The sequence below is a fragment of the Pituophis catenifer genome, unplaced genomic scaffold (assembly GCF_029215685.1).
Source record: "Pituophis catenifer annectens isolate HBS135680 unplaced genomic scaffold, rPitCat1.0.hap2 SCAF_1, whole genome shotgun sequence".
Lineage (NCBI taxonomy): Eukaryota > Metazoa > Chordata > Lepidosauria > Squamata > Colubridae > Pituophis > Pituophis catenifer.
This window is the reverse complement of record NW_027256881.1, coordinates 36325094-36351920: the sequence shown is the minus strand read 5'-3', so window position 1 is coordinate 36351920 and position 26827 is coordinate 36325094. Positions and strand designations below refer to the sequence as shown.

The following is a 26827-nucleotide window of genomic DNA, read 5'->3' as shown; positions in this document are numbered from 1 at the left end:
GATTCCAGTATAGCTAGAGATGCTGGCTCTTTTGGCGAGAAACCCCCACTTCCCGCTCGCTCGGCCTGCAGCCGCGGCGCTCCGTTTCTAAGTAGGGCAAAAGGCGGGCTCTTTCTTAGGCCGGAACTGCGCTGGGAGGGTCTCCTCGGAGCTGACGGGGCGGGGTGGCAGATTTCGCGCGTTCCCCAGCCAGCGTGACGGAGGAGGAGGAGGAGGAGGAGGAAGAGGCGTAGAACCGCTCGCCTCGTCTTCTTGGCTGTGCTTTGCTTTGCTTTGCCGGCGGCTGCTCGTTTTTCCTTCCTTCCTTTCTTTCTTTCTTTTTTTTTTTTTTGCAGCCGCCGCCATGTCCCGCCAGAGCAGCCTCCTCACGTTTTTCTCAAAGCCTGCGGAGAAGAATCATGACGGCGGCAGCCCCGCAAAAGACACCGAGGACCGCCCCCAGGTTTCGGCCAGTGCCCCTACTAGCAGCCAGGGCAGGACGCCAACGCTGCCGGCGGATTGGTGAGCCGTGATCCAGGGGGAAAAAAGCAGCCGAGGCCCTCTGGGGAAGAGGTTTCATTTCCCGGGTTTTCCCACCTTAGGCCTTATGCAGCTTCCTTCTCGAGGGAGCCCACAATGGAGTTTGGGGGCGGGGGGTGGGGCCTCTGATCCGCAGCTGCTCTTGCCTGTAGGCCCTTAGTAAGTTGACACTTAACTTGCAACTCTTCGGAGCCCTTTCCTCGTTGCTTGAGGGCATCGCGTCGATCGCTTGGCCGCATGTGAAGTGCACTGCTTCCCTTAATCAGTGAGATTGATGTCTAGGCCCAGCAGAGTTTAGCATTTTATTTCGTTCTCCGTTTATTTCCGTGGCAGAAAGCAAGGAACCGAGATTCTCGTGCCCCGTTGAATACAGTAGAAAATGCTTCAGATCACACCTGCAGAGGACAAACTTGGCAATTGGTCCACGGGTGAATGAATTGACCTGGCGTTATTTGTGATGCACACCGATTGGGTGTATTTCATGGGAATAAAAGACCACCATGGTAATGCATCGAGTGTCAGTGTAGCTTTTGAGACGAGTTGGTATTGTACAGTTTTACTATTTTTTTAAAATGGCCATGTGAGTTGTTTTTTTAAAGTAAATGGAAAAGTGTGATATAAAGTGAGCTACTGGAAAGGAATATAACGGAAAAATAAAAGATTTTGTAAAATGGAAGTATAGGGAAAAACTATGGCTAAAATGTTACAGTCAGTTCCATTTTTTTCCCCTTGGGTATGTTTTTCCACTTTTCATTTTATCTGCCCTACTCACCTTCAATCACTATCATAGTTAACAATACATGCTTTGGAACTATTAGTGCTTATAAAGTGAATAATGTGAATAATATAATAATGTGAATAATATAAATGGTATAGGGCCAGCTATATGAACACTGGAGGACCCTCTCTATTCACATTATTATAAGAAGGAAAAGTGCTTGTTAGAGATTACACTAAATCAGCTAAATTCCATTCTTGGTAATATATCTTCTAAAGGGCCTAGTTGGCAAGAATTCAAGGACATCCATATGAAACAAAAGTTAATTATTATCAAAGGAAGCCATAAATCTACACATCAGCCGATACAGAACTAAGGAGGATGTTTAGGTAAAATTATCTCATGTACTATAAATTAATGTAGGAATTTGGTAATTAAAAAGTGTCAATTGTCATGTAACAAATGTATGTTAACCATAACTGTTAACTGCTGTGCTAGCAAAATCCTTTGTCTTGGAAAGGTATAAAAACAGTTGTATCAGAACTCTTCCTTTGTTCAGAATTGCAGATACAAATCTGGTTCTGAAACTGCGCAATAAAACTGTCTCTGACTGACTCAGGAATGTTGTTTGGTCCCATCATTCCATAACACTTAGAGCCTTTTTAATTGCCTGATCTAACCTAAATCTAACCAATTTGATGTTGTGCTTATAGGCATTGAGCTAGAAATCAGGAGACTGAGTTCTAATTTAAGAACTAAGCTAACTGGACGACTTTGGGCCACTCATTCATCTCTAGGCAGAAGCTGTAGAAGCCATTGCCAAAAATGTTGCCAATAATTTGCATGATTGTAGTGTAGTTGCCTGATTAAAGTTTTTCAAATCATCTGCCTAGCATTGAATTAACAGGAATGGAAAGTTAAAAATTCATTGAATGTGATTTGAAAGCTATTTGCTATGAAATGAAAAAATCTGTTCTCATTTTTTTAAAATATAAAGTTTTTTTGAGAGCGGAATTATATCCTTTTGTACTTTATTGCTTGTGTTCCAACAAAAATGTTGTCTTATGCAAAAGCAAGATACTATTTTTTAGTCATTTTACCTAAGTTTCAGAACAATTAATCAGGATGTTTAAAAATACATCCTGTTGATTCCAGAAACTTGGGCCTTGGATTTCCTATTTATCTAAAGACTATAGAAACTAGACACAGAGGATAGTAATCTTTTTCTTTCTTCAATCCTTCCCTGCTCTTCACGTAGAAATACTATCTCTAGGATTTCACTCTCTAGTTACCAACAAATATTGACAGTTCTGTTTCTGGACAGCTTCAGTGCTCATTTGATAGTTTGTTATACTGTACTGCTTTAATCAATCAAGAGTTATCTGCCTCTTTTTCTTAAATAAGTGACTTGGTTAAAGATGCAAAACATTGTAGGAAAATCTTTTCTAAGTGGCTAAAAAAATGTTTTTTTTTAAAACAGACTTCCTGAAATGCTGAATTTTAAAATGTAGATCAATTTAAATCAATATACATATTATAAATGATATAAATCATATTTTTCTCTGTTACAAAAGAATTTTGTTGCCAATAAATATAATTGCATGATTGGACATTAAGAAGATAAATAATTTGAAGAAATTCTAAAAATTATGCATCTAGAAGGGTTTATAGAGTAACATGGACTCTTTAAGAAAAACCAGTCAATTCGGAACCATCTGCTTAAGATGTCAGAAATAGAAACTCACATTTTTGGGGCTTGCTGTGCAAGAATATAATAGAGTGGTGGGGGGGAAACGTATGTAAACAATGTTGTGAGGGGGGGAGTGAATAAAGGTATTGTCATGATTAGGGCAAGGATTTCTATGACCTAAAATATTAGAAATATGCAAGGATTTACAACCTTAAAATTGGTTAAATATGACTTGGACCGAAAACCAAAAATATGACTTTTAAAACAAAAATGTGACCACAGTTTTTCTGAAACTAGCACCCAATTTTTAAAAATCTCTGCTTTCATCCACACACACAAATTAAAAGATTTACTCTTCTATTTCACTTCCAGTGTAGATATGCTAGTATTGAAGGAATCAAACGTTTTGAGAGTAAACTGGATTAGTTTTCATTAACAGCAGAATTGCATTGGATGACCATGTGCATCTTGAGATTATCAGACTCAAAACTCCTCCTAACCCAAAACTCCTCCTAACCCAGTATGTTCTTGTATCTGGAGAAACTGTTTGACATCACAAGAGGTGATGGAAACAAAATTTGGAAAAAAGACATTGAGAAAATTCTGGCTCAAAGTCTTCAAATTTTGCTTCAAGCACCTTTAGAATGTTACTTATTTCACAAAATGTTGAATAATCCAGATTCAATTGCAACACTCTTTGCAGTTTATCACTAATGTTTCTCAGCCCTTTACTTGTTTTAAACTGTCAATGTTTACAGTGTTCAGTGCATCACTAAATTCCATTTCTACAGTTTCAAGGCCAGTGATTGCTCTTCATAATCCACTGTAGTCTTAACCTCTAGCCAAGGTTTAAGAGGAGGAGTCTTGTACAATCTTGATGGAGGAAAATTTACAGCAGTCAAATTCTTTAGCTGTCTGCTGCAAGGAAGTATAATTTGTGAAATAATATATGGCTGCATCCAGCCAAGTCCCCCAATGTGTCATGATAGGTTGGGGAGGGAGGGCCAAGGTAGGAACATTTTTTTTTGAACTTTTGTATTTGAAGTGGAATTTTAATGAATATTTTTTCCATTTGAAATTATCTAGATCATGATAGTTGCTTCAAATCTCTTTGTCCACTCTGTAGACCATGTGTAAGGAATGTGATCTGGATATTCATTCATTTTGAATTGCAAGCGTCCTCTGCAAGTATGATCTGAAGCATTTTCTACTATATTCAGCGGGGCACAAAAATTTGATTCCTTTATTTCTGCCACAGAAATGAATATAGAATGGTCAATGAAATAAAATGTGATACTATGCTGGGCCTAGACATAAATCTCATTGAAATACTTCTCTTTTAGGTAAGCAGTATGCTTTACCTACCCATTCCAGCATAGGACCAAGCTATTATATAGGTACTCCTTGACTTACAATAGTTCGTTTGGTGACCTTTTAAAGTTATAACAGCACTGAAAAAAGTGACATGATCATTTTTCACACTTATGACCATTTCAGCATCCCCATGACTACATGATCAAAATTCAGACATTTGGCAACTGACTCATTTATGATGGTTCCAGTGTCCTGGGGTCATGCAATCAATGTTTGTGACCACCTTATAAGCAAAGTCAATGGGGAAGCTGGATTCACTTAACTGTGTTACTAACTCAACAACTGCAGTGATTCACTTAACACTTGTGGCAAGAAAGGTTGTAGAATGGGACAAAATTCACTTAACAAAAGTTGTAGAATGGGACAAAATTCACTTAACTTAGCAACAGAAATTTTGGGCTCAATTCCCCAATGCACTCAAGCAAGGAAGTGATAGGTCCAGATAGCTGCAAGTTTCCTTTCCAACAATCTCCCTGCTGCTTAAGTGTTTTGGTGATAATCTTTGTCTGACTATTAGGGAAAAAGGCAGCCTAAAAGACAGTCTAAAAGAAAATGGTTCATTGGAAAAGTGCTGTTAGGCTCAACATAGCACATGGGGAAGAACCCAGATCAGAAGGCAATACATTTTATAGCTTACATCTTCTAGTAAGATTTCCTATTATTTTAGGTTCAGCAGCAGAATAAACAAAAAACGGAAAGCCATCTGTTTTAATGCTATTATTAGCATAAGAATGTATGCTCAAGCAGTTTATTTTTCTTACTGTTTAGAGGTACATAGTTTTTTCCCCTTCCCCTAGGCTTTCATTTTCTGCACATGAAGTTCTTATGCTTCCTACAAAATAAAGGAAAACTTTAAAATCAAATTATGATATATGATTGAAATAAACTATCCAATCAATAGCAAGATAAAGACATGTAAAAGATAGGCAAGTTAAAATTAGTTTATTCATATTTCAGTATGAAATAAGTTAAGTTTGAATAAGAAAATTGTTAGTTGTGAAGTCGTGTCCGACCCGTCGCGACCCCGTGGCCAAATGAATATGCATGCAGGTATTGAAGGAAGTAGGGTTAAGGTCCTTGGTTCCTTTCTGGCTGTAACACTTTTTCTGAAACCAACTAGAGGCCTTTTTCTCTTTAGTGACTTATTTTGCACTTTGCTGACCTTATTTTCATAGTTGATTGTTTATTTTACTATTCTGTCTCCTTTGGTACTTGTGTTCTACCTAGTCAGATGGTATCCCCCCCTTCCTTTTTTAAAAAAAAATAGTTTCTAAAATGAAATGTTGATGGTCTCTGTAGTTTTCAGAAGGAACTTTCAAAATAGGAGTTATTCTTTTTGATGACATCAGCTTGCATATAACAAATAAAACAGGAATTGGCTTCATTGAGAAGTGTCTGAAGTTTCATCTGGTTGCATACTGACTGCATTCTGATGATACTGTTCGAAACTGTTAAAAGAAATATAAGCTGTTTTAGAACATATTACATCTGGGGGGGAAAATGGTTTTCTTTGTTCAAGTCCATAGAAGAATGCTCAAGCATTTCCTGTGCTTCCTAAAAGCTCCCTAATTGTGTAGGAATTCTTATTTGTCTCAATTAATAAGCAACTTCATTGGATGTTTCAAGATTTTTTGTGGGGCAACTCCAAGTTTTGGAAGTGTTCAGTTTTTTCAAATTGGTTTTTGTTTTTGTTTTTTTGCATGATGCATTTTTCAAGATGGAGAGACATGAGATGCTCTTTCAGCTCCATTCTTCCGCATGCAAGATTTTTTTCTGCACAATCCCCACTGCCCCGCTCTTGTGCCTCATTACCATCAGTAGTGCAACTAAGGCCATTTGATACATAGGCTTTATTGTATTTATGTTCAACCTTTAAAGTTAAACGGATTTGGCAAAAAAACCCATGAAATGTATACTATGTTGACATCAGTTATGTGTTTTTGGAGAAAAAGGTACTTTGTATTTATTTATTTTTTTGGTTGCTTTTGTAGGATATAATTTAGATAGTGAAATTTATACAAGTTAATAAAAGTTTTTTGATTCTTAAGGCCATATCTTTGTTTCTTACATCTACTACTACTACTACTATTACTATGGTTCATTGTATAATCAGAAGATGTTCAGATTGGATTTGGCATTTTTATATTGGTTATACAGGCAGCCAGATGTTTAGACTGGATTTGGAATTTTCATCCACCTATCCAGCGAACAGCGATAAGCAGATACTGTTTTTTGATGGTGTTAAAGGTATCATTGCAGGATGTAAGCTGTTCCAAGTAAAGCCTTGCTGTCTTCTGAATTCTTGCTTTATATGCATGCTTCAGTACATATTCTTCACTGTCCTTCAGATATTCTTCCAACACCCTTTTCAATCTGTACAAAGCCCCAGCCACAGCTTCTACCTGCTTCTTGATTATACCCCCAAAAAGCAAGTGAAACATGTTAGTCTAATAAAATTGCTTTTATTGAATATAAAAATTTCACCTTTGAGATACTAGATATTCCTGCAGTAAGTAAATCCAGGAAGTGGCGAATAACCAATGAATGATATTCCTATTGATGGCCAAGTACCAACCCTGACTTCATTTACCTGGCTCCATGGGCCAATTATTCCCACAAAGTCGAGAAAAGAGAAATTCAAACACTTTTTCTGTGCAGCAGAAAAGGGGCACCTGAATCGGGCTTACATTAGGCTTTATTTTTACAATTTCATTCATTGGTTATTTGCCACTTCCTGGGTTTACTTACTGCATGTACAATTGCCTGTAGCATGTTCCATCCCATAATTTTAGCATGATCTCTATATTGTCTAATTATTTAGGGGTAGTGTTTTTAGTATGCTAATAATAAACTTTGTTCCCCTTTGGATCCTTTGCCCACAGCTTTTGTGTGGTTACATTATCGGCTTCTGCTGGCAAGCTTCAGTTTATCTAGTACTAATTCACTGTGGAGTTACTTGTGGCATAGCTCTGACTGGAACTCTTTATAAACTGAAATTAAACTACCAGGCCTTCGTTATATTTCAGTAAGGCTTGATAAATCTTAATTCTGATCTGTTGATAAAGTATGTATTGCACGATAAAACTGTTAGAGTGATTCATAATTGCCTAAACGAGAATGTTCATAAATGCCTTTATTGTGGAGTACCACAGCAATATACTGGGTTCTGTGCTATTCAACATTTTTATTAATGAAATAGATAATGAGACTGAGAGGATAATTACCAAACTTACATATAATACAGTACAAACTAGGAGAAGTGGCAAATACTTTAGAAGAGAGAGGGAATTCAAAAAGATCTAGACTTGAGTAGTTAACTGAAATAAAATTTAAATGGAACAATGTAGTGTTTGACACAGGGGTGAAATGTAAAATTTGTTACTACCGGTTCTGTGGGCATGGCTTGGTGGGGGGTAATGTGACTGGGTGGGGGTGGCCAACTTTTTTTTTTTTTTAACTTTTCAAAGCATTTTTTCTAATGCTTTGAAAAGCCTCTCTTGCGATCAGGCAACTCAGCTGGGATCGTCAGAGAGGCTTTTTAAAAAATGCTTTGAAAAGCCTCTTGCGATCAGGCAACTCAGCTGGGATCGTCAGAGACTTTTCAAAGAATTTTTTTTACCACCTCTTCGGCCAAGAGGTTGCAGAAAAAAATGCTTTGAAAAGCCTCTGATGATCCTAGCTGAGCCGTGCGCTCATCAGAGGCTTTTTTTTAATTATTTTTAAAAGCATTTTTTCGTCGGAAGAGGTTGTAGAAAAAATGCTTTTAAAAGTTAAAAAAAAGCCTCTTATGATCGTGCGGCTCTGGTGGGTGGGGGGCCGCGCAGGGATTTTTGCTACCGGTTCTCCGAACCATTCACCGCCATCGCTACCAGATCGGGTGATCCAGTCCAAACCGGGAGCATTTCACCCCTGGTTTGACATCTGGGTAGGAAAAATGAAACAAATACAAGATAAAGAGGCCTAACTTTGCAGGAGCTGGGTGTTCTACTAGATAATAAGTTGAATATGTGCCAGTAGCACAATGCAGCTCCTAAAAAGGTGAATGTTGTTTTGGGATGTATTAGCATGACCTTACACTAAATGCAAAAACCTACTCTAGGAGAAAAAGAAGCAAAAAACAGGTCTGAAAAATAATTAAAAGGGATCTTTACTCCTAGGTTATGAATGCTGAGGACCTAACGGAATTCTTTCATTTGGGGGTCATAATCTTGGAAAAGAAAGATGGAATGTGCAAAGACACATTTCTCTGCAAATCTTTAAAGGAGCCATGTAATTTCTCAGAATCATGTAACATTGGCAGAGAGCAGTTGGGGGATCCTAGAAAAGAACATTCAAATGCTTCAAAGAATTGCAAGTAGTGTTAAAATTACACTTATTCTTCTCCTTTTTTGCAGTGACTTCAGTGACTTTTCACCTGGTGATTTAGTTTGGGCCAAACTTGAAGGCTACCCATGGTGGCCATGCCTTGTGTATGCACACCCAACAGAAGGATCCCTTTTAAGGGGGAGAGGAAGAGCATCACGTATCCATGTACAGTTTTTTGAGGATGACCCTTCAAGGGGCTGGGTTAGCATTAGATACATAAGACCATATAAAGGTAAGAGATGCAGTAAAAGAATATTACAGCTGAAGTTAGATATCTTTATACTTAATGCTGTTATTGCTTCATCTTGATAGCTAACAGACAAAAAAAAAACACTTTTGTTCTTTATTTGGGGAAAAAGTAGAATTCCTGGGAAGTATGGCAAATTGAAAATGTCTCTGGAGTAGAGCCAACAACCGTGGCAGAAAAAGGAGCCACTGAATGAGTCAGCTGCCTGAACACTCTGGATTAAAGAAAGGACCTGGGATCACCCATAGTGCTTCATGTAGATGTTTCCAGTGATGCACCATAAATGAGCAGCCTTTTAGAGCTTTGGAAGCTGATAGAATCAGATTTGCCCAAGCTGCATAAAGAGTCTTCCAAAGGGACACTGAGTTTCTTAATTAATTCTTTCTCTAGAAATAGATTGTACAGTTCTTTTTGAATATTAAAAACCTTCAGAAGACAAGTTTTATTATATTCAGTTATTTTCTTTTAATCCTCGCGCCAGCCTTCTGAAGGGTACCATAGCAGCAGCTATCCACAATTTGTTAACCCTTATTTCATCCTGACCCACATGGCCCAGTACGGTTGGGACGAAATAAGGGTAAAAAAATTGTGGATAGCTGCTGCTACAGTACCCTTTGGAAGGCCGCTGCAAGGCACATGGGGCGCATCGCTTGGCCTCCTCCTGCAGAAGTGGCCGCAATCCATGCCAAAAATGGCCGCGCTTGCTGGAGGGCTTGTTTTCGGGGGAGGACGTATATTTACGCCCATCCCAAAAATCAGGCTTGGGCTTATTTTCGGGATATGTCCTATTTTCGGGGAAACACTTTTTTTCTCTCCCCTCCTTTTTTCTCTGCATTTTTTCTTAGTTTGTGTTAGTTTTTATACTTGTATTTTTAAACTTAAATAAAAAATATTTTTTAAAAAAGGAAAAAGGTATGACAGAAAATATTAAACTGATTTTGCTTTTCCATTAAAGTAGAAAAACAACTGTTATTTGAAGAAAATTTCAACTGCCATCTGGTTTTCTTACATAGATTTCTGCACATCTGTTTGCAACTAGTACAGAAAAATAGCCTGGTTTAAAACAGTTTTCCTAAATGTAGTATATATAGCATGGCACTTGAAGGAGAGGGGCAAGTAAAGTGGGCTTAAAAATTGGTGACCAAGCTGATGCAAGTCGGCAGTGTTCAAGACAGCACCCCAATAACATTAAGAGGACAGGCCTTAAAGTTTCTGGAACAATTCAACTAGTTTAGTAGCATCATGGATACAGATAGGGGAACAGAAGCAGATGTGAAATGCTGAATAGGCAAAGCAACTGCTATCTTCCAACAAGTGCACTCAGTATGGATCACGTCTACCATAAACACAGCAACTAAGATCAGAGTATTTAATGCCATTGTTACACGGACTGCCCTATATACCAGTGAGACCTGGAAATCTACAACAAGAATTATTCATAAGTTTAATTGCTTCAGAAGATTTCTTCGTATCTCATATTGGGACCAAATGAGGAAATTCTAAAAAGAAGCAATTCCTGAAGACTCTCTGAGATAGTGACAGAATGAAGAATGGACTTTGCTGGACACATGCACCACATGAGTGAACAAAGTTTAGCAAAGTCTGCAATCAATTAGATACTAACAGATGGTTGGAGAAAAAGAAGAAGGCCAAAGAAAACCTGGTGCCAAACATTTCAGGAAAACCTGAAAAACATCTATCTTAAATGAAAGGATGTGGAGACTGTAGCTGCTATTGAGAACTATGGAGTAGCCTTGTAATCCAATGTGCTTAGCACAGGATGCGAATAATAATGAATAAATGTTGTATTTTCCATATGTTGGGATTGTAACATTCATAATTCTGAGCTAGCATGATTACATCATATAGCATCATCTACCCTATAATGTCTATTTTAAAAATCTAAGCTGGTTCGTATCTGGATAGTACCGGAGGCATTTATAGGGTTGGAGGATGTTTTCATCAAAATGATAAAAGTAATACTGTACCGTTATGACAAAGGATCAACCCCTTTTGTACATTTGTAGAGTATCATAGTGCATATACAAAAAGGTGGGCCTTGTGGCATGACACTGCTTTTGTCATCTGATCTCCCTTGCAGATTTTTGTGGTTGATACTTCAAAAGAAGACAAGCAAGAGTGTGGGCTAGGCAGCGGGATGAAGGGATCATGTTATCTAATAACCATGTTGTCATGATTGACTCCAGGGATTCTTTTCTTTTATGGCCATCTGGTGGAAGACTGGTTTGGGAGCATTCTAATAGATCAGAAGAAAGGGTGTAAATTGCACAAACTAATTCCCATATGATTGTTTGAAAGAAAATGCTGGCTTATGTAGGAATACGCAGAGAAATTTCTTTGTATGGAGGTAAAGAAATGCCTAATTTGAATGGATTTTATAGTTAGGCGTCAAAGAAGTGGTCTTCCAGAATTATTTCAAGCCATTTCTAGGAATAAAGTGAGAAAATCATGACCATAACCATCTGTCTCCTCTGAAAAAACAAAGAAGAATAGAAAATGTTCCTACTATATTACAGAACTTGAGATCTAGATGAAATGTCAGGCAGGATCAGTCCTACCATGTTTTCCCGAAAATAAGTCCTATCCTGAAAATAAGCCCTAGCTTGATTTTTACATGTGCACCTAATATAAGCCCTGCCTCCAAAATAAACCTTAGTTAAGACCCTGCCCATTCCGTCCCACTGTCTGGTTGTATGAGCTGGGGTGAGGCGCATGCGTAAAAATGAATAGGAGTTGGGGAGTGGAGCTGCTCCACAAGCCCTACACCCTCTTACCTTAGGACCGCTGCAGCCAGACATCCTATGCCACAACATCTGTCACGCCGCTGCCTGACCTGCAGTTGGACGTCTTGTGGCACATCATGACGTTGCCGCTGCTCGCGGCTGGATGCCATGTGATGCATCGTGCTGGTGCCACCGGTTGTGGGAGGACCCCTTGTGCATCACACAGCAGGAAGCCGCATGGCTCGTCACTCTGGTGCCGCAGCGAGTGTACACAATGGTGCGATGCACCACGCAGCCTGCTAGCAGTGGCACTGGGGTGATGAGCCGTGCAGCATGTGTGCTCTTCATGGTCATCTGGTAGAAGAGACTTATGATTGATTCAGAGCCATTTTTCTTTTACTGCTGTTATTTACTCTTCCCTTGCAGCTTGTAGATTCTACTGGCTTTATGTTCGCATCTTCTGGAGTATAAAGAACACTGCGTTTGCATAGTTCAGTTACTGTATAAATTTGATAAAACCGTCTGAATTTTTAAAGCTACACTTGTGTTCTGTAGTAGTTTTAATGTGTGCTATATAGAAAGCAGGAGCCTTGCCAGAAAGATAAATGATTGAATTAGGGATTCAAACCAGAGTTTCTCCTGGATATGGTGTTTCAGTAATTTCAAAAAAAGATTTCAAATAGCTTAGATTCAGTGGTATTAAATGAAGATATTGAAAGTTAAAACATAGGATGGACTTAGAAAAAAAGATCTGAATAACCACTCTTTCTATTCCCTTTATTTTAAAGGTTCTTCAGGCAGAGACACCCAAAGGGGAGGTATGTTTTACAGTTCAAGACCTGAAATTTTAAGAGCAATGGAACTGGCAGATGCTGCTATGAGAAAGGATAGAAGTGAACGACTAGGTCTAGCTGTGTGTGACAAACCTTCAGAAAGTGAAGAAGAAGAGGAAGAAGAAATGGAGGTAATTTTTGTTTAAATTGTTGCTTTCAGAAATACTACGAGAAATGTTTTTCTTTATATCTCAGGATAAATTTTTATGTGAATGCTTCTTTGTCTTTTAAAAAAAAAGTTTCACAAAGTCAGCTATCAATGGAACTCTGAGTTCCTTTCCAAACAAGATAAAACATAATATCTAATTAAATCAGTTAAAAGAACCAAATTGAATTCCCTGTGAAAACATCAATACATCCCATACACTTGCTTGGGCTCCAATTAGGTATCTGTATGAAAACATGTCTCTTGAAGAAAGTTAGGTAGATAAATTCTTTTATCTTTTGAGCTTCATATTTACTCTTATTATTTAAGTTGAAGTTGGATGTAATTGATTGGTTAATGTAGAAAAATGTGTGCTGTTATCTTAGATAAAGCTGTATAGTTTTCCTTTATTGGTTATATATTTCTCTTAGCAAGTATGTCTAAGCTAAAGAACATTGATCCGCTCATTTGCTTACAGATAGGAGATTGGGAAAAGGATCAAGTTTTTGCAAGTTGCAAAGTTGAAGTATTAGACTGCTAATTATCGGCTTGTCTTTAAAATATCCATTTTTTATATTTCTTGTCTTTTTTCCCTTAAGCAGGTGAGTGATGAAGGCGATGATTTCGACACAGTAAAGGAAGTAAAAAGTAGAAATAAAAGGATAGCTAGACGAAAGCATTCTGATGGAAAAGCCAAAAAGAGAAAGATTTTCATGGATTCAGATACAGATAATGAGGGTTCCGATATGGAATTTCAGCCGGATGAAGTTAGCAGTGATGAAAATAGTATTGAAATATGTGACAATGAAACTTCTGAATCTGAAACTGTCCCTGAAAAGAAGCGTTCCGTTAAAGTACTCACTAAACATTCTCCTAAACAAATACAGGAAAAGGCACGTAAATCCCCCCAAGAAGTTAATCTTAAAAACAACCTCTCTGAAACACCTAGTAGGGAAATCGTTCCTGATTTCATGCATAAACTAGCATCTTATGCAGCTCCTGAAAGTTTTGATTTTCGACCAAGCATTAATGGAGGAGCAGTCGGAGGGGGAGGAGGAGATGGTAATCCAACCGTATGGGAGCATGAAAAAATAGATTGGCTTCAGGATGGTAAAAGGAAGGATAGTCATAGAAGACGACAAAATGATCCAGATTATGACCAAAGTACTTTATTTGTGCCAGAGGATTATCTTAAAAACTGCACTCCAGGAATGCGGAAATGGTGGGAGTTGAAGAGTCAAAATTTTGATGCTGTGATTTTTTATAAGGTTGGAAAGTTTTATGAATTATATCATATGGATGCTGTTGTTGGTGTAAATAAGCTTGGATTGGTATTTATGAAAGGCACTTGGGCTCACTCAGGTTTTCCAGAAATGGCATTTGATAGATTCTCCAATATCCTAGTCCAAAAAGGTCATAAAGTTGTACGAGTTGAGCAGATGGAGACTCCCGAGATGATGGAAGCACGGTGTAAATCTTTGGCTCATCCAACAAGATTTGACAGAGTTGTGCGCCGAGAAGTATGCAGGATAATTTCCAAAGGAACACAGACCTATAATATTCTTGATGGTGACTACTCAGAGACCCACAACAAATACCTTCTTTGTGTAAAAGAAAAAACAGATGATTCTGCTGGCCTGCATCGTACATATGGAGTTTGCTTTGTTGATACAACAGTTGGAAAGTTTTTTATTGGCCAGTTTCCGGATGATCGTCATTGTTCTAGGTTTAGAACACTCCTGGCTCATTATATTCCTGTACAGATACTTTTTGAGAAAGGAAATCCCTCTCCAGAAACACAAAAGATACTTAAAGGCTTAATCTCTTTTACTATTCAAGAAAGCTTGACTCCTGGTTCTCAGTTCTGGAATGCATCTAAAACTTTAAAAACTCTCATTGAAGAAGGTTATTTTGAGAACAAAGAGAATACAAATAGTGGAAGCACTCTGCCCCCAGTAATCAGATCCATGACTGCAGAAAATGATTCACTGGGACTTACTCCTGAAGAAAACAGTGAACTTGCTCTCTCTGCTCTAGGCAGTTGTGTATTCTATCTTAAAAAATGTATTATTGACAAGGAACTTCTATCAATGGCAAATTTTGAAGAATACATTCCTGTAGATGTTGATGTAGTTAACAGAACCAGATCAAGGGGTGTGTCTGAGAAAACAAACCAGCGAATGGTACTAGATGGGGTAACACTGGCAAACCTGGAAATACTGCAGAATGCAACCAGGAGTTCAATAGAGGGCACGTTATTGGAAAAAATGGATACTTGTTGTACGCCTTTTGGAAGAAGACTACTGAAGCAATGGCTCTGTGCACCATTATGTAATCCTAGTGCCATTAATGATCGCCTGGATGCAGTTGAAGATCTCCTAGCTGAGGCTGCTAAAATGTCTGATATCCGTGATCGTCTCAAAAAACTCCCAGATCTTGAAAGGCTTTTGAGCAAAATTCACAGTGTTGGATCTTCTCTTAAGAACCAGAACCATCCAGACAATAAGGCTATTTTATATGAGGAGGCTAGGTACAGCAAGAAAAGAATTATAGATTTTTTGTCTGCACTGGAAGGATTTAACGTAATAATTGAAATTCTCTCAATTTTGGAAGATACTGTTGATGGCTTTAAGTCTAAAATACTAAAACAAATAGCAACAGTGAAATCAAAAAATCCGGCAGGCTGCTTCCCAGACTTGAAAGCAGAACTTGAAAGATGGGATTCTGCCTTTGATCATAATGTAGCACGGAGGACAGGTGTGGTTAATCCAAAAACTGGTTTTGATTCCGATTATGATCAAGCTTTAGCAAATATCAGTGAAATTGAGGAAAATCTTCGTCAGTATTTGGAAGTACAACGCAAAAGACTTGGTGTCAGAGCTGTGATGTATTGGGGAGCGGGCAAAAACCGTTACCAAATGGAGATTGCAGAAACTGCTGTGCCTCGGGATTTGCCTGATGAATATATCATGAAGTCCAGTAGAAAGGGCTATAAACGTTACTGGACAAAAGAGATAGAGAATATGTTAAATGATATTATCAATGCTGAAGAACGGAGAGATGCAGCACAAAAAGATTGTATGAAAAGATTATTTTATGACTTCGATAAAACCAGAAAAGATTGGCAAGCTGCGGTGGAATGCATTGCTGTTCTAGGTAAGTTGTCTTCTGCATAGAAGTAGATTCACATTGGCAGATTTATGTAACTTTGGGACTATCTAAAAGTGCTCACAGGATTCTTTATTAAGAAAAAAATAATTTTACAATCATGATATGTTTGGGTTTTTTATTGTAATATCTCAGCCCTCAAAGTAAGAGTTACGTTCTGCATAGCTTTGACTTCTACTTCAGCTGTAGAGTCTCAGATACAAAAGTTTAAGCTATATGACAGAAATTTTCATCAAAGATCTGTACTTACAGGAAGGAATTTGTATACATGGTACAGAAAGGAGAGCTTTCTTGGCTGAGCATAGATTGGCACTGTGCCTTGTCATTTGAGAGATCTGTACTGCAATCAAAATGATAATTCCAAATGTATAGCTAAATAGGAAATTCTTGCAAGAAATACTTGAAGGAGGAAAGTTAACTCTTACTTTTGTTTTATTTTCTAGATGTTTTGTTATGTCTTGCACACTATAGTCAGGGATGTGATGGACCATTGTGCCGCCCAGAAATCTTGTTGCCAGAGAACACTTCACCTTTTCTGGAGCTCAAAAGTTCACGTCATCCATGCATTACAAAAACATTCTTTGGAGATGATTTCATCCCTAATGATATTGTAATAGGCTTAGAGGATGAAAAAACAAACAGCAGAGCTACTTGTGTCCTTGTGACTGGTCCAAACATGGGAGGAAAATCTACGCTCATGAGACAGGTGATTAGACATAGGCACCTTATAGTCTGGCTTTAACACCCTTCATTTTTTAATCTTATATGTATTTACAGTGACTTTATAGTTCTTTGTGGTATTTCCAAGATTAGTTTGCTCAGCTGCTAATATAATTTGTGCAAACAGAATTGTGTTGAAGATAACAAGTTGGAACCAGATAGTTTCCCCTCCCCCCCCCCAAAGCCATCATCTTATGTAAGTATGTTACATGCTATCATACAAGGATATTTCAGATGAAAACTGCTCCAAAATAGGACACTTCAAAAGAGGACTGAACTCAGTGTTAGTGACTTTTTTTTTTAACTGATCCAGATTCTGTTGCTGGAGTAATGAATTTTGCTTCATTGAATTTAATTTGCTTAAATTTTCATAGACATCCCTGAATTTATATAAACTGTTTCCCTGTCGTCCAGATGGTACTGTCCCAGACATAGGAAAGAAGCACACCATTTGAACATGCCTTGTATATGTTCCATTTTCTTTTTAAAGATGCCTAAACAATAAAATGAAATTGTTTGCTAGAATGTTGATATCTCCTTTTGGAGAATGTGGGATAAATTGCAAATAGCCTTGTGAGACCCCAAGTATGCTGTATACATGTTAGGAACAGTTCTGTATTAAATGGCTAATATCCAAACCTTGATTAGATAATTGGGACTGGGAACTCCATTGCTAAGCAATACACTTATAAAGCATGACAACATGTAACCATGCCAACTTATGATGGCAATTCTGACTGTCCTGGTTGCTGTCCTTAGGCAAATTCCATGCAGTTGCAGTGTCCTGGGGTCATATTGCCATTTGCAACCCCGGTTGGCTTCCTCATTGACTTGGGTTGTGGGAAACCAACAGAGACGGTTACAGGGCAATTGTGATCACGGGATGCTGTGACTGTCGTAATTTTAAGCCAGTTGCCAAACAACAGCTACAAGGACGTAAGTATCTCTTGTTCAGCTCTGTTGTAACTTTAAATGGTCGTTGAAGGGGTGGTCATTAAATGAGGACTACCTTTAGTTTCACATGCTCTTTTTAAAGCTATAGTATCTACTGAAGATTTTCAGAATATCTTCTATTTTTAAATCTCACTAGTGCCTGTTAGAATTTGACTTCATAGAGTGACTAAAATAAATAAAATAATTTGGTATTAAATTTGAACATTGGAAAAGAGTGCCCCATTGCCATCAGTTCTTAGGGCTGATGTAGTTAGCCCTCAATTTAGGGCCCTTAGTGTAGTTAGTCCTCAATTTACGACCGTAATGGAGCCTGGCATTTCCATCATAGGTCATGATGGTCATCAAGGCACCTATGTGATCTGATTTTACTGTTTTTGCAGTGGTCACTAAGAGAACAATGCAGTCATTAAATGAATGCAGTGATCATTAAGCAAATCATTATATTTCTATGGGCATTTTTTGTGGAAGTCAGCAGGAAAGTTGTAAATCATGGTCACGTGACCACAGAACACTGCAGCTAATCATACAGGTGAGCTGATTGCCAATCACCTGAAATGCAGTCATGTGATTGGGATGTGTATGCAGCCATTGGAACTGACTCATAAATAACTTCTGGGAGGCCCATTGCAATTTCAGATGGTTGCTAAGTAAGTGGTCTTTAAGTAAGGACTATCTGCAACAAAAGAAAGGATGGTTCTCTTCTGTACAATTTAAACGTCTTGGCAACTGCCTGGACAAGTCCCTGCAGTTTTTCAGAAGCACTTTGCCATTGGCCCCTTCATAAGGCTGAAAAAGAGTGATTGGCCCATGTCCCAGCAGTGCTTTTTTTCCCAAGAGGCAACTGGACTTTCTGATATTTCTTTGAAGACATTTTGCTTCTCATCCAAGAAGCTTCTTCAGCTCTGAAAAATTGAAGAAGTGAAACATCTTCAAAGAAAAACCAGACAGTCCAGTTGCCTCTTGGGTGGGTGGGGGGGGAAGCACTTTGACTTGGATGACTGAGAAACTCCATAGACGTGATTGGCCCATGGTCACTCAGCTGGCTTTGTGCCTAAGGCAGGACTACAACTCATGGTTTCCCAGTTTCTAGCCTGGTGCCTTTACCACTACACCAGATTGGTTCTCTGATCTCAGTGGAATAAGTTGAACTTTAGTGGCAGTATAAATGGAGGAGCAGATGTGGAGAAATTTCTCTGGTTGAAGAACAAGTTAATAAAAAGAGTTATTTGCTTTTGCTTTTGTTGCTTTGCAGGCTGGTCTCTTGGTAATAATGGCTCAGTTGGGATGCTTTGTACCTGCTGAATCTTGCAGGCTTACTCCTGTTGATAGAGTGTTCACTAGACTAGGAGCTTCAGATAGAATTATGTCAGGTGGGTTCCACATGTTTTTGTAAATGCTAAAAGACTAATTGCCTTCTCAACACAATATGTAATGATCAAATTGAAGGATTTCTTTCTAAACTACCTCCAAGTTCAGTCTGAGCTAAAAAATTCTCATGCCAAACCTAGAAAATACAAATCAATTCCAATTCCTCTATTAATGACTAGAAAATAACAGGGTTTAAAAACACACCATGTTTTCAATTGGCAGTTGAAAGTATATTGTTTTAACATACTGTTATTTTCTGGTTGAACGTTTAGAGCATTCCTAGTAAATTGATAAAATATCAGCATTATAGTGAAGAGAAGCATGAAAAACCTGCAAAGTTGAATGTTGCCTTATACCAGGGGTGGCAAACTTGATTTCATTGGGCACATCAGGATTGTGTTTGACTTCGGGGTTGCTGGGGAGGGGGGAATGGCCAGCTCGATGTCAGTCATGTCGAGGGCACCTGTGGTGGCCCGAGTGCTCTGCCAGCGAAAACGGGTTCCTGAGCTCCATTTTTGGCTGTGACAGCCTCCTGCAGCACTCTGCCAGAGAAAATAGAGCTTGGGAGAGCCCTCTGGAGCTCTGTTTTTGCTGGCAGAGGCACCGCAGGCCAGTTCTTCGCTGCTTCCAGAGCGGCCCCGCAGGCCAGATCTAAGCACCCCACAGGCCGGATTCAGCCCCTGGGCCTTGAGTTTGACACCCTTAAACCAAGGTTTGAATTAAATCAGAATATTAGAAAATTATTAGTCATTGATTAACAAATGTAATAGAATGCCTGCCAATTACATTCATAAACTGAGGAAATCTCTAATTTCCCTGATTTACCCAATGCATTCACTAATCAAATGCTCAGATCGTTAAGTGCGCATGAGGTATCTCAGCAGTGGGAAGACCATGGGGGGCTAGTGCCCCACCGGGTCTCCACAGGTACTGGGCCTGTGGAGATTCACTTAACCTTTTGAAGATCTCGATGATCAAGCGAGCTGTGTCCTCTCCAGCCTCTCTGCTGTGGTTTCTTTGCCTGCGTTCCTGCAGGCTCCGGTTATCTTTGGAAAAAAAATTTGGCATGAAGAGCGGAGGCCGGGAGCAACATGCATGCCCCTCCTGGCCTCCGTGTCATAATTACTTGGGGGTGGGTGGATTATGTCATAACTTTGAACGGTCGCTAAGTGAACTGTTGTACCTCGAGGATTACCTGTATGGTGTTCTCCACATGTATTAGAGTGTAGTTCTTCTCATCTTGTGCAGTTTGTAGATCTTTCTCTATGGGGCTGGTCTAGCCAACCATGGAAATAAATCAAGCTGAAATAATATTTTGTGACTTGTTGGTACTGCAGTAAACAGAAATTGTAGTTGTGCATTACACAGTATGTGCAACCAATAATTAGGGAATTTTTAGATTTGTTGCATGTGATATTCCTGCTTCTGGCTATATTTTGTTAATATCTTAATATGTTTTCCATTAGGAGAGAGTACGTTCTTTGTTGAGCTTAGTGAGACTTCGAGTATACTGCAACATGCAACAGAGCATTCCCTTGTTCTTATGGACGAGCTAGGTATGTATGTTGATGGTTTAAGAGTGTTATAATTGGGTTTTAATGCTTCCTGAAATCCGCTGCTTCAAAATCAGATTTGTGTTGCCTATATATTGGCTGACTTCAGTGTGGCTTGGAAAGGCAGAGTAATGTGTAATATGATAACGCATTTTCCTTTAAATGAAAGTCTCTATCACCTGGGCAATAATAATGCAAACATCTAATACTTGCAGAATACACCAAAGACCCTGAGTCCAGTTTAAATTAACCAATAAATGCTTGCAATGCTTAATTGTGGGCTTTCTTGCCCAGCCATATCTAAACCCATTTTTCCAAATATATATACTATATAACTATGGGTAAATAAAATGTTACTAATATAAATTAATTCATCAAAATTGAGATGCTTTGCAAGGACAGTGAATGAGTAAATTAAGAGGCAACTAAAACCATATACAGAGTTGCTAAATCATAAACATCTTCACATGCATATAAGGTCAAGCATATAAAGCCAAAGGCAAGATTATTAGAACAATGTGACTGCCCAGTTTGTGCTTAAACATTTTAATGAAGGCATTGCCTGCTTATTCTGCCTTTTCCTTGGAGAAACCCAAACATTTTGGAACACAGTATATCTCATTTTTATTTAAGATAACTGAAGTGATTAATAGGCTGGAAGTAAGTTCCATACAAACTAAAAAAGCATAGTTAATGCTTCTGGAATTATCTGATCTGAATACTGACAGTCAAAGCTTTAATTGGCAAGTAGGACCCCCATCACTGACTAGGCTCTCATGAACCAACAGTTCTTCTTAAATCCAAACTGGGGGATACAGGGAGACCTTGACTTGCGCTTAAGGACCAGTTGAAGTTATGACAGACTCAAAAATAGCTACTTACGATCTGTCCTCAAAGTTACAATTGCTGTACCATTTTTTTGCCAATTTCTAGCAAAAAAACCCACCCATTGGATAAGCTGAATTCAAACTTAATCACCATGATTCGCTTAATGATCATAGTGTCTGTTGCAATAGGTTTGCTACAGTTTTGTCTCTCAATTTTCCAGGGAGAGGAACAGCGACTTTTGATGGAACTGCTATTGCTAGTGCTGTTGTCAAAGAACTTTCAGAGAATATTAAGTGCCGTACAATGTTTTCAACACATTACCATTCTTTAGTAGAAGATTATTCTCACAGTCTCTCTGTACGATTGGGACACATGGTATGTAATATTCTATGCTTGTAACGGTAGCTTCAGCAATTTTATTAGACATATTAAATGTTTAAAAATGTTCTTTGTTAAAAGATTACTGCTAAATGAAAACTGCTCGTTTCCAAGAATAGATTAACAAGAATTGAAATTAGCAAGAAAAATGTAAAATTGTTTCCCCTTCATTTCCTAAATAGTGGCTAATTTCTGATCTTTATGCTTAATTTGCATCAAATGTGATGCAAATTCAATGTTTAAACATTTGTGAATTCTTTTCAATTTTCAATATTTGTGCAGAAATAGGACCTAAAATATGAACTGTTCTCCACACAAGTCCTAAAACTAAACAAAGAGAACTCAATTAAATGAGTTAAAAACGTTGTTGTTAGTTGTGAAGTTGTGTCTGACCCATCACGACCCCATGGATGTTCCTCCAGGCCTTCCTGTCCTCTACCATCCTCTGGAGTCCATTTAAGCTCACAGCTACTGCTTCAGTGACTCCATCCAGCCACCTTGTTCCCGTTGTCCCCTTCTTCTTTTGCCCTCAATCTTTCCCAGCATTAGGCTCTTCTCCAGTGAGTTCTTCATTCTCACTAGGTGGCCAAAGTATTTGAGTTTTATCTTCAGGATCTGGCTTTCTAAAGAGCAGTCAGGGTTCATCTCCTCTAGGACTGACCGGTTGGTTCACCTTGCAGTGCAAGGGACTCACAGGAGTCTTCTCCAGCACCATAGTTCAAAGGCCTCAATTCTTTGGCGCTCAGCCTTTCTTATGGTCCAGCTTTCACAGCCATGCATTGCAAGTGGGAAAACCATAGCCTTGACTATACACACTTTTGTTGGCAGGGTGATGTCTCAAAAACATTATACTTATTCATTTATTTATTGAGAGAAGTGATCCAAAGCAACATGTTTCTGTATGGCAAAAATATGTAAACCTGTAGGAATATCAGTTCATTTGAAGGAGAAATTAAAAGCCAGGTGTTTCGATCAGTTTGATATGAGTATGGGAGGTGCTGCATTATTTAAAGAACAGAAATCTGGGTATTCACTATCAGAGTCAGATCTTCACAATACAAGTAGGTGAAAGTGTGTCATGGTTCAAACAAAGGACATTCCTGAATACCTCCAAAAACAATCAGCTGTTGATGCTCACCAGACTAGAAAAGTTTACAAAACGATTTCTAAAGAGTTTGGACTCCACCAGTCCACTCTTAGGTAGATCATGTATAAATAAAGGCAGTTCAACATCTTATTATCCACCCAAGAGAGGTCAACCAACCAAGATCAACCAAGAGCAAGGCATGTATCATTCCAAGACTCTTCAAAGAAGCCGAGGTAACCTCTACAGAACTAAAAGCTTCTCTTACTTCAGCAGCTGTCAGTATTCATGAGATTATGGTCACAAGAACACTGAACAATGCTGTGCATGGCAAGGTTGCAAAGAGAAAGCCTCCAAAAAGAGCACTGTTGTCCATTTACTCTTTGTGAAAGACTCCAAGCACTATTGGAAAAAATGGTCTGTGAATGAGACCAAAATAGAAATAGCAATTAAAACTTATATATTGCTTCAGTGCTTTACAGCCCTCTTTAAGCAGTTTTAGAGTCAGCATGTTGCCCCCTTTGACCGACCTCGGAAGGATAGAAGGCCGAGTCAATCTTGAACCAGAGTCTCAAACTGCTGGAAGCTGGTAAGTCAGAAGTAGCCTGCAGTACTGCATTCTAACCACTGTGCCACCATGGCTCTTGTGGCTTGAATAAAAAGAGTTGTTTGATGAAAGGCAAACAGTGCATTCCAGGAGAACCTTATCCCATCTATGGAACATAGTGGGAATATCTGGGTCCGGGCCTGCTTTGCTGCCTGTGGCCCAGAATAGCTTGCCGTCATTGTTTGAATTGTACCAGCAAATTCTGCAGGAAAATATCAAGGTTCCTGTCATGAACTGAACTCAAGAGAATGTGTGTCATGCACTAAGACAGTGGCCTAAGCCATAAATTGTACAAAGAATGGTTAAAGCAGAATAAATTTTGGAATGGCCAAGTTAGAATCCTGATTTTATTCCTATAGAAACATTGTGGAATGACCTGAAACAGAAGACACCCACTAACCTCCCTGAATTGAAGCTGTTCTGTAAGGAGGATTGGGCTAAAATTCCTTCAAATTGATATGCAAGACTGATCAGAATTGTTTCATTATAGTTATTGCTGCCAAAGCAGGAACACTAGTTACTGAAAGCAAAGGTTCACATATTTTTGTGCACACATATATGTAAATATCTATAGAGATTCTCAGTCATCCAGGTCATGGTTGTCCCAAAGGAGCTTTTTCAAAAGGTAACTGGACATCTTCAAGGAAATACAAAGTCAAGTTGCCTTTTGAACAAACATCTTTGGGACACAAATATGTAATTTTGGATAATTTTCCTCAATAAATAAATGAACGATTCTTTTGATATTTGTTTAAACAAACAAGATCTAATCTAGTTTTAGAGCTTGTATACAGATCATGTTTTAGACATATTTATGCAGAAATATTGAAAATTCAAAATTATTCACAAACTTTGTGAAATGTACTTACTTAAAAGGGTGCAAAAAACATTCTGTTCACTATTCAGTGACAAGATATATTCCAATGTTGAAATGATCCCATATCAAGCTTGAAACACTTCTAAGGACAAGGGACTTTTCAAAGTGATTGGTTTCCTTTTCTTTCTTTTTTGAAATACGTATGGTTCATAATTATGGGCTGTACTAATATTTATCATGAGAAATGAAATGTGTGGATTTCAATTCCTAGAACTCCCCAACCATTGTGATTGTCAGACACGTCTTCTAGCTTTGATTGCTTAGATTCTGCATGTTTGGAATTTATTTTTAAAAAAATATTGGATGGCCTATCTTAAACAACTGTTGCTATAGTAGTGGAGGTCTTTTTTAAAAAACACCTAAATTGCTAATGTCTTGTTCTTTTCCAGGCTTGTATGGTTGAAAATGAGTGTGAAGATCCTAGTCAAGAAACAATCACATTCCTTTATAAATTTGTTAAGGGGGCTTGCCCTAAAAGTTATGGATTTAATGCTGCAAGGCTTGCTGACATTCCAGAAGAAGTGATTCAGAAAGGCCACAAAAAGGCAAAAGAGTTTGAAAAATCTGTTCTTTCAATGAAAGTATTTAGGTAAGTTCATCATTTTTCAATTATTCAACTATACTTTTTTTAATAGAAAATATTCCTTAAAGTACCTTTGCAACCCAAAAGGGAAGGTTTAAAACAAATAGGGCGAGAGATGTTGACAGGGAATGTAGGGGGAAGTAACCAAGGGTGAAATCTAGCAGGTTCTGACAGGTTCTGGAGAACTGGTAGTGGAAATTTTGAGTAGTTCAGAGAACCGGCAAATACCACCTCTGGCTGGCCCCAGAGTGGGGTGGGAATGGAGATTTTGCAGTATCCTTCCCCTGACACCCACCAAGCCACACCCAAAGAACTGGTAGTAAAAAAATTTGGATTTCACCACTGGAAGTAACCCTAGTTTCCAATTTTTGCTGAACTAAAACCTGCAGTATCTCTAACCATTGGCTAGGATTACAGAGAGTTTTAATTCATAACTAATTAGAGGACCCATTTCTCAACTAGTTTTAAAAATCGTGCTTTGGACCTGAAGTGCAATGTCAGATTTGTGTTAACAACTCCAATGAGATCAATGGAAAAATGTATGCACCATCTGGATTAGTAAATCCAAAACTACATGTTTTCTGCATATTAAAATGGGTTGAGGATTGAGTAGTAGTGCTGGAATAATTGCATGTTTGCTTTTGCAGGAATCTTTGTTGGATAGCTGAAGGAGCATTAGCAGCCAGAGACTATCTTGACAAACTAACTCTGCTTCACGTTTGAGACCCTGTATAGTTTTTCCAGCAGTTTTCAAAGGCAGTATGTAAACAACACAATGATCTAATAAACTTTATTTTTTAAAAATGACCATTTTCCATTGTCTTTCCTAGGAAATTAAACCCTTTTAATTCTTAGCTACCCTCTACATAATGATTATTGAATACTCCACAATATATTAAGTCTAGATGTTATGGTACATGCATACACTTTCAGGCTGTTGATTACCCACTGTCACCAATACACATAAATGGAAAAAAGCTATGAAACTGTATAGGGCGTCTATATACTTTTTCTCATCTTCATTGGAGCAGGAAATTACAATTGTCAGCAGTTCATAAGAGTAATGTCTAGACTGTTCAATAAAACTGTGAACAGAGTAAAATACAGGATTGTTTTTAGGGAGATTCTTACAGTGTACTTTAAAACACAGTAAAACCTCCTCTTGCAAACTGTCACCTGTGTACTTTGTTTTATAGTGCATTATCTCCCAAAAAGTCTCATTAAAACATTGTTTTGTGAGGTGATGTAAATCATGAGGATTGGAAAAAAAGGGAAGGGGAGATTCTAACTGCAAAGGATACCAGAAAAATTGCTGGATATAATTTAAGATTAGTGTTCTCTTTCATAGAAAGAACATACATACTGGGACATGAGTACAGTTACAGCAAGTCTAGGTGTGCTAACAAAACAGGACACATTCAAGTACAATAAAGATTTGCTTGAAATTAAAAACTACATGAGATTAAAGCATTAAAATCATCTCAATCTGAATAAATGTTAAAAAACCAAAATAAATGCGGAAGTGCTAGCTCACATTTTTACCATATTACAAAAAGCAATTGGTACCCATGTCCATAAAGGCAGCAACAAAGACTGCTGCTCGTCTATAGAATAGGACTACTGCAAATGGGACTGCGTTTCAATGCTACTTGTAGAAACACCAGTCTTTTGGAAGTTGCCATCTGTACAAATACGCGGCTCACTTTCTTCACACCTGTCCCTTAGTCTTTACACAGTAATGCTGAAACGCCCAGTTCTGTTATCCTGAGTCAACATATTGCCACTTTCTTTTTGGTAGGTTGAGCTCCATAGTGTCACCATTTATTATCCATTTTAAAGTTTCTGCAGAAATGGGCAAGTATAACTTCCTCAAAAAGAAAAAAAAAACCAAAATAACAGTTACAATAGAATGGCAGGACTTTTTTTCCTCAAAAGTAACTCAGTTGTGCTGCAGTGTATTAGATTCTATAGGAGGAGCAGAGTCATATAGTGTATCTGTATCATGTGTCGGTTCTCCAGCTAGTGTACAGGGATTAGACAGTGTTCCAGCACCACAGTCGCAAAAAAACCTG

General features: G+C 38.3%; 2 protein-coding genes across 5 annotated transcripts in view; one reads left to right on the top strand and one right to left on the bottom strand.

The window, feature by feature from the left end:
• Positions 1 to 256: 256 nt before the first annotated feature.
• On the top strand, positions 257 to 25562 carry MSH6 (mutS homolog 6). 3 transcript variants are annotated; one of them, XM_070932274.1, is made up of 10 exons: positions 257 to 501; positions 8696 to 8898; positions 12446 to 12621; positions 13238 to 15791; positions 16247 to 16509; positions 18730 to 18847; positions 20312 to 20401; positions 21447 to 21601; positions 24562 to 24761; positions 25403 to 25562. In XM_070932274.1, exons 1-10 carry the CDS (start codon positions 344 to 346, stop codon positions 25476 to 25478), a joined length of 3993 nt encoding a protein of 1330 aa, XP_070788375.1. In that variant the 5' UTR covers positions 257 to 343; the 3' UTR covers positions 25479 to 25562. The 3 variants fall into 3 exon arrangements, with proteins under 3 accessions (XP_070788375.1, XP_070788374.1, XP_070788376.1); XM_070932273.1 differs by having other exon boundaries at positions 13235 to 15791; XM_070932275.1 differs by lacking the exons at positions 18730 to 18847; positions 24562 to 24761; positions 25403 to 25562 and having other exon boundaries at positions 13235 to 15791; positions 21447 to 21536.
• FBXO11 (F-box protein 11) overlaps positions 25532 to 26827 on the bottom strand; it is a 77509-nt gene continuing 76213 nt past the window's right edge. For both annotated transcript variants that reach the window (XM_070932276.1, XM_070932277.1), the window contains exon 23: positions 25532 to 26824. In XM_070932276.1, the coding sequence (XP_070788377.1) occupies positions 26695 to 26824 (130 nt within the window). In that variant the 3' untranslated portion in view covers positions 25532 to 26694. The remainder of the gene's footprint in view (positions 26825 to 26827) is intronic.

Bases quoted from the DNA above. Each gene is read 5' to 3' on its own strand.
- MSH6 (XM_070932273.1), top strand. From the start codon at position 344: ATGTCCCGCCAGAGCAGCCTCCTCACGTTTTTCTCAAAGCCTGCGGAG. The intron at 12,622-13,234 runs GTAATTTTTGTT...TTTTCCCTTAAG, and splicing joins AAGAGGAAGAAGAAATGGAG to CAGGTGAGTGATGAAGGCGA. The intron at 16,510-18,729 runs GTGATTAGACAT...GTTGCTTTGCAG, and splicing joins AATCTACGCTCATGAGACAG to GCTGGTCTCTTGGTAATAAT.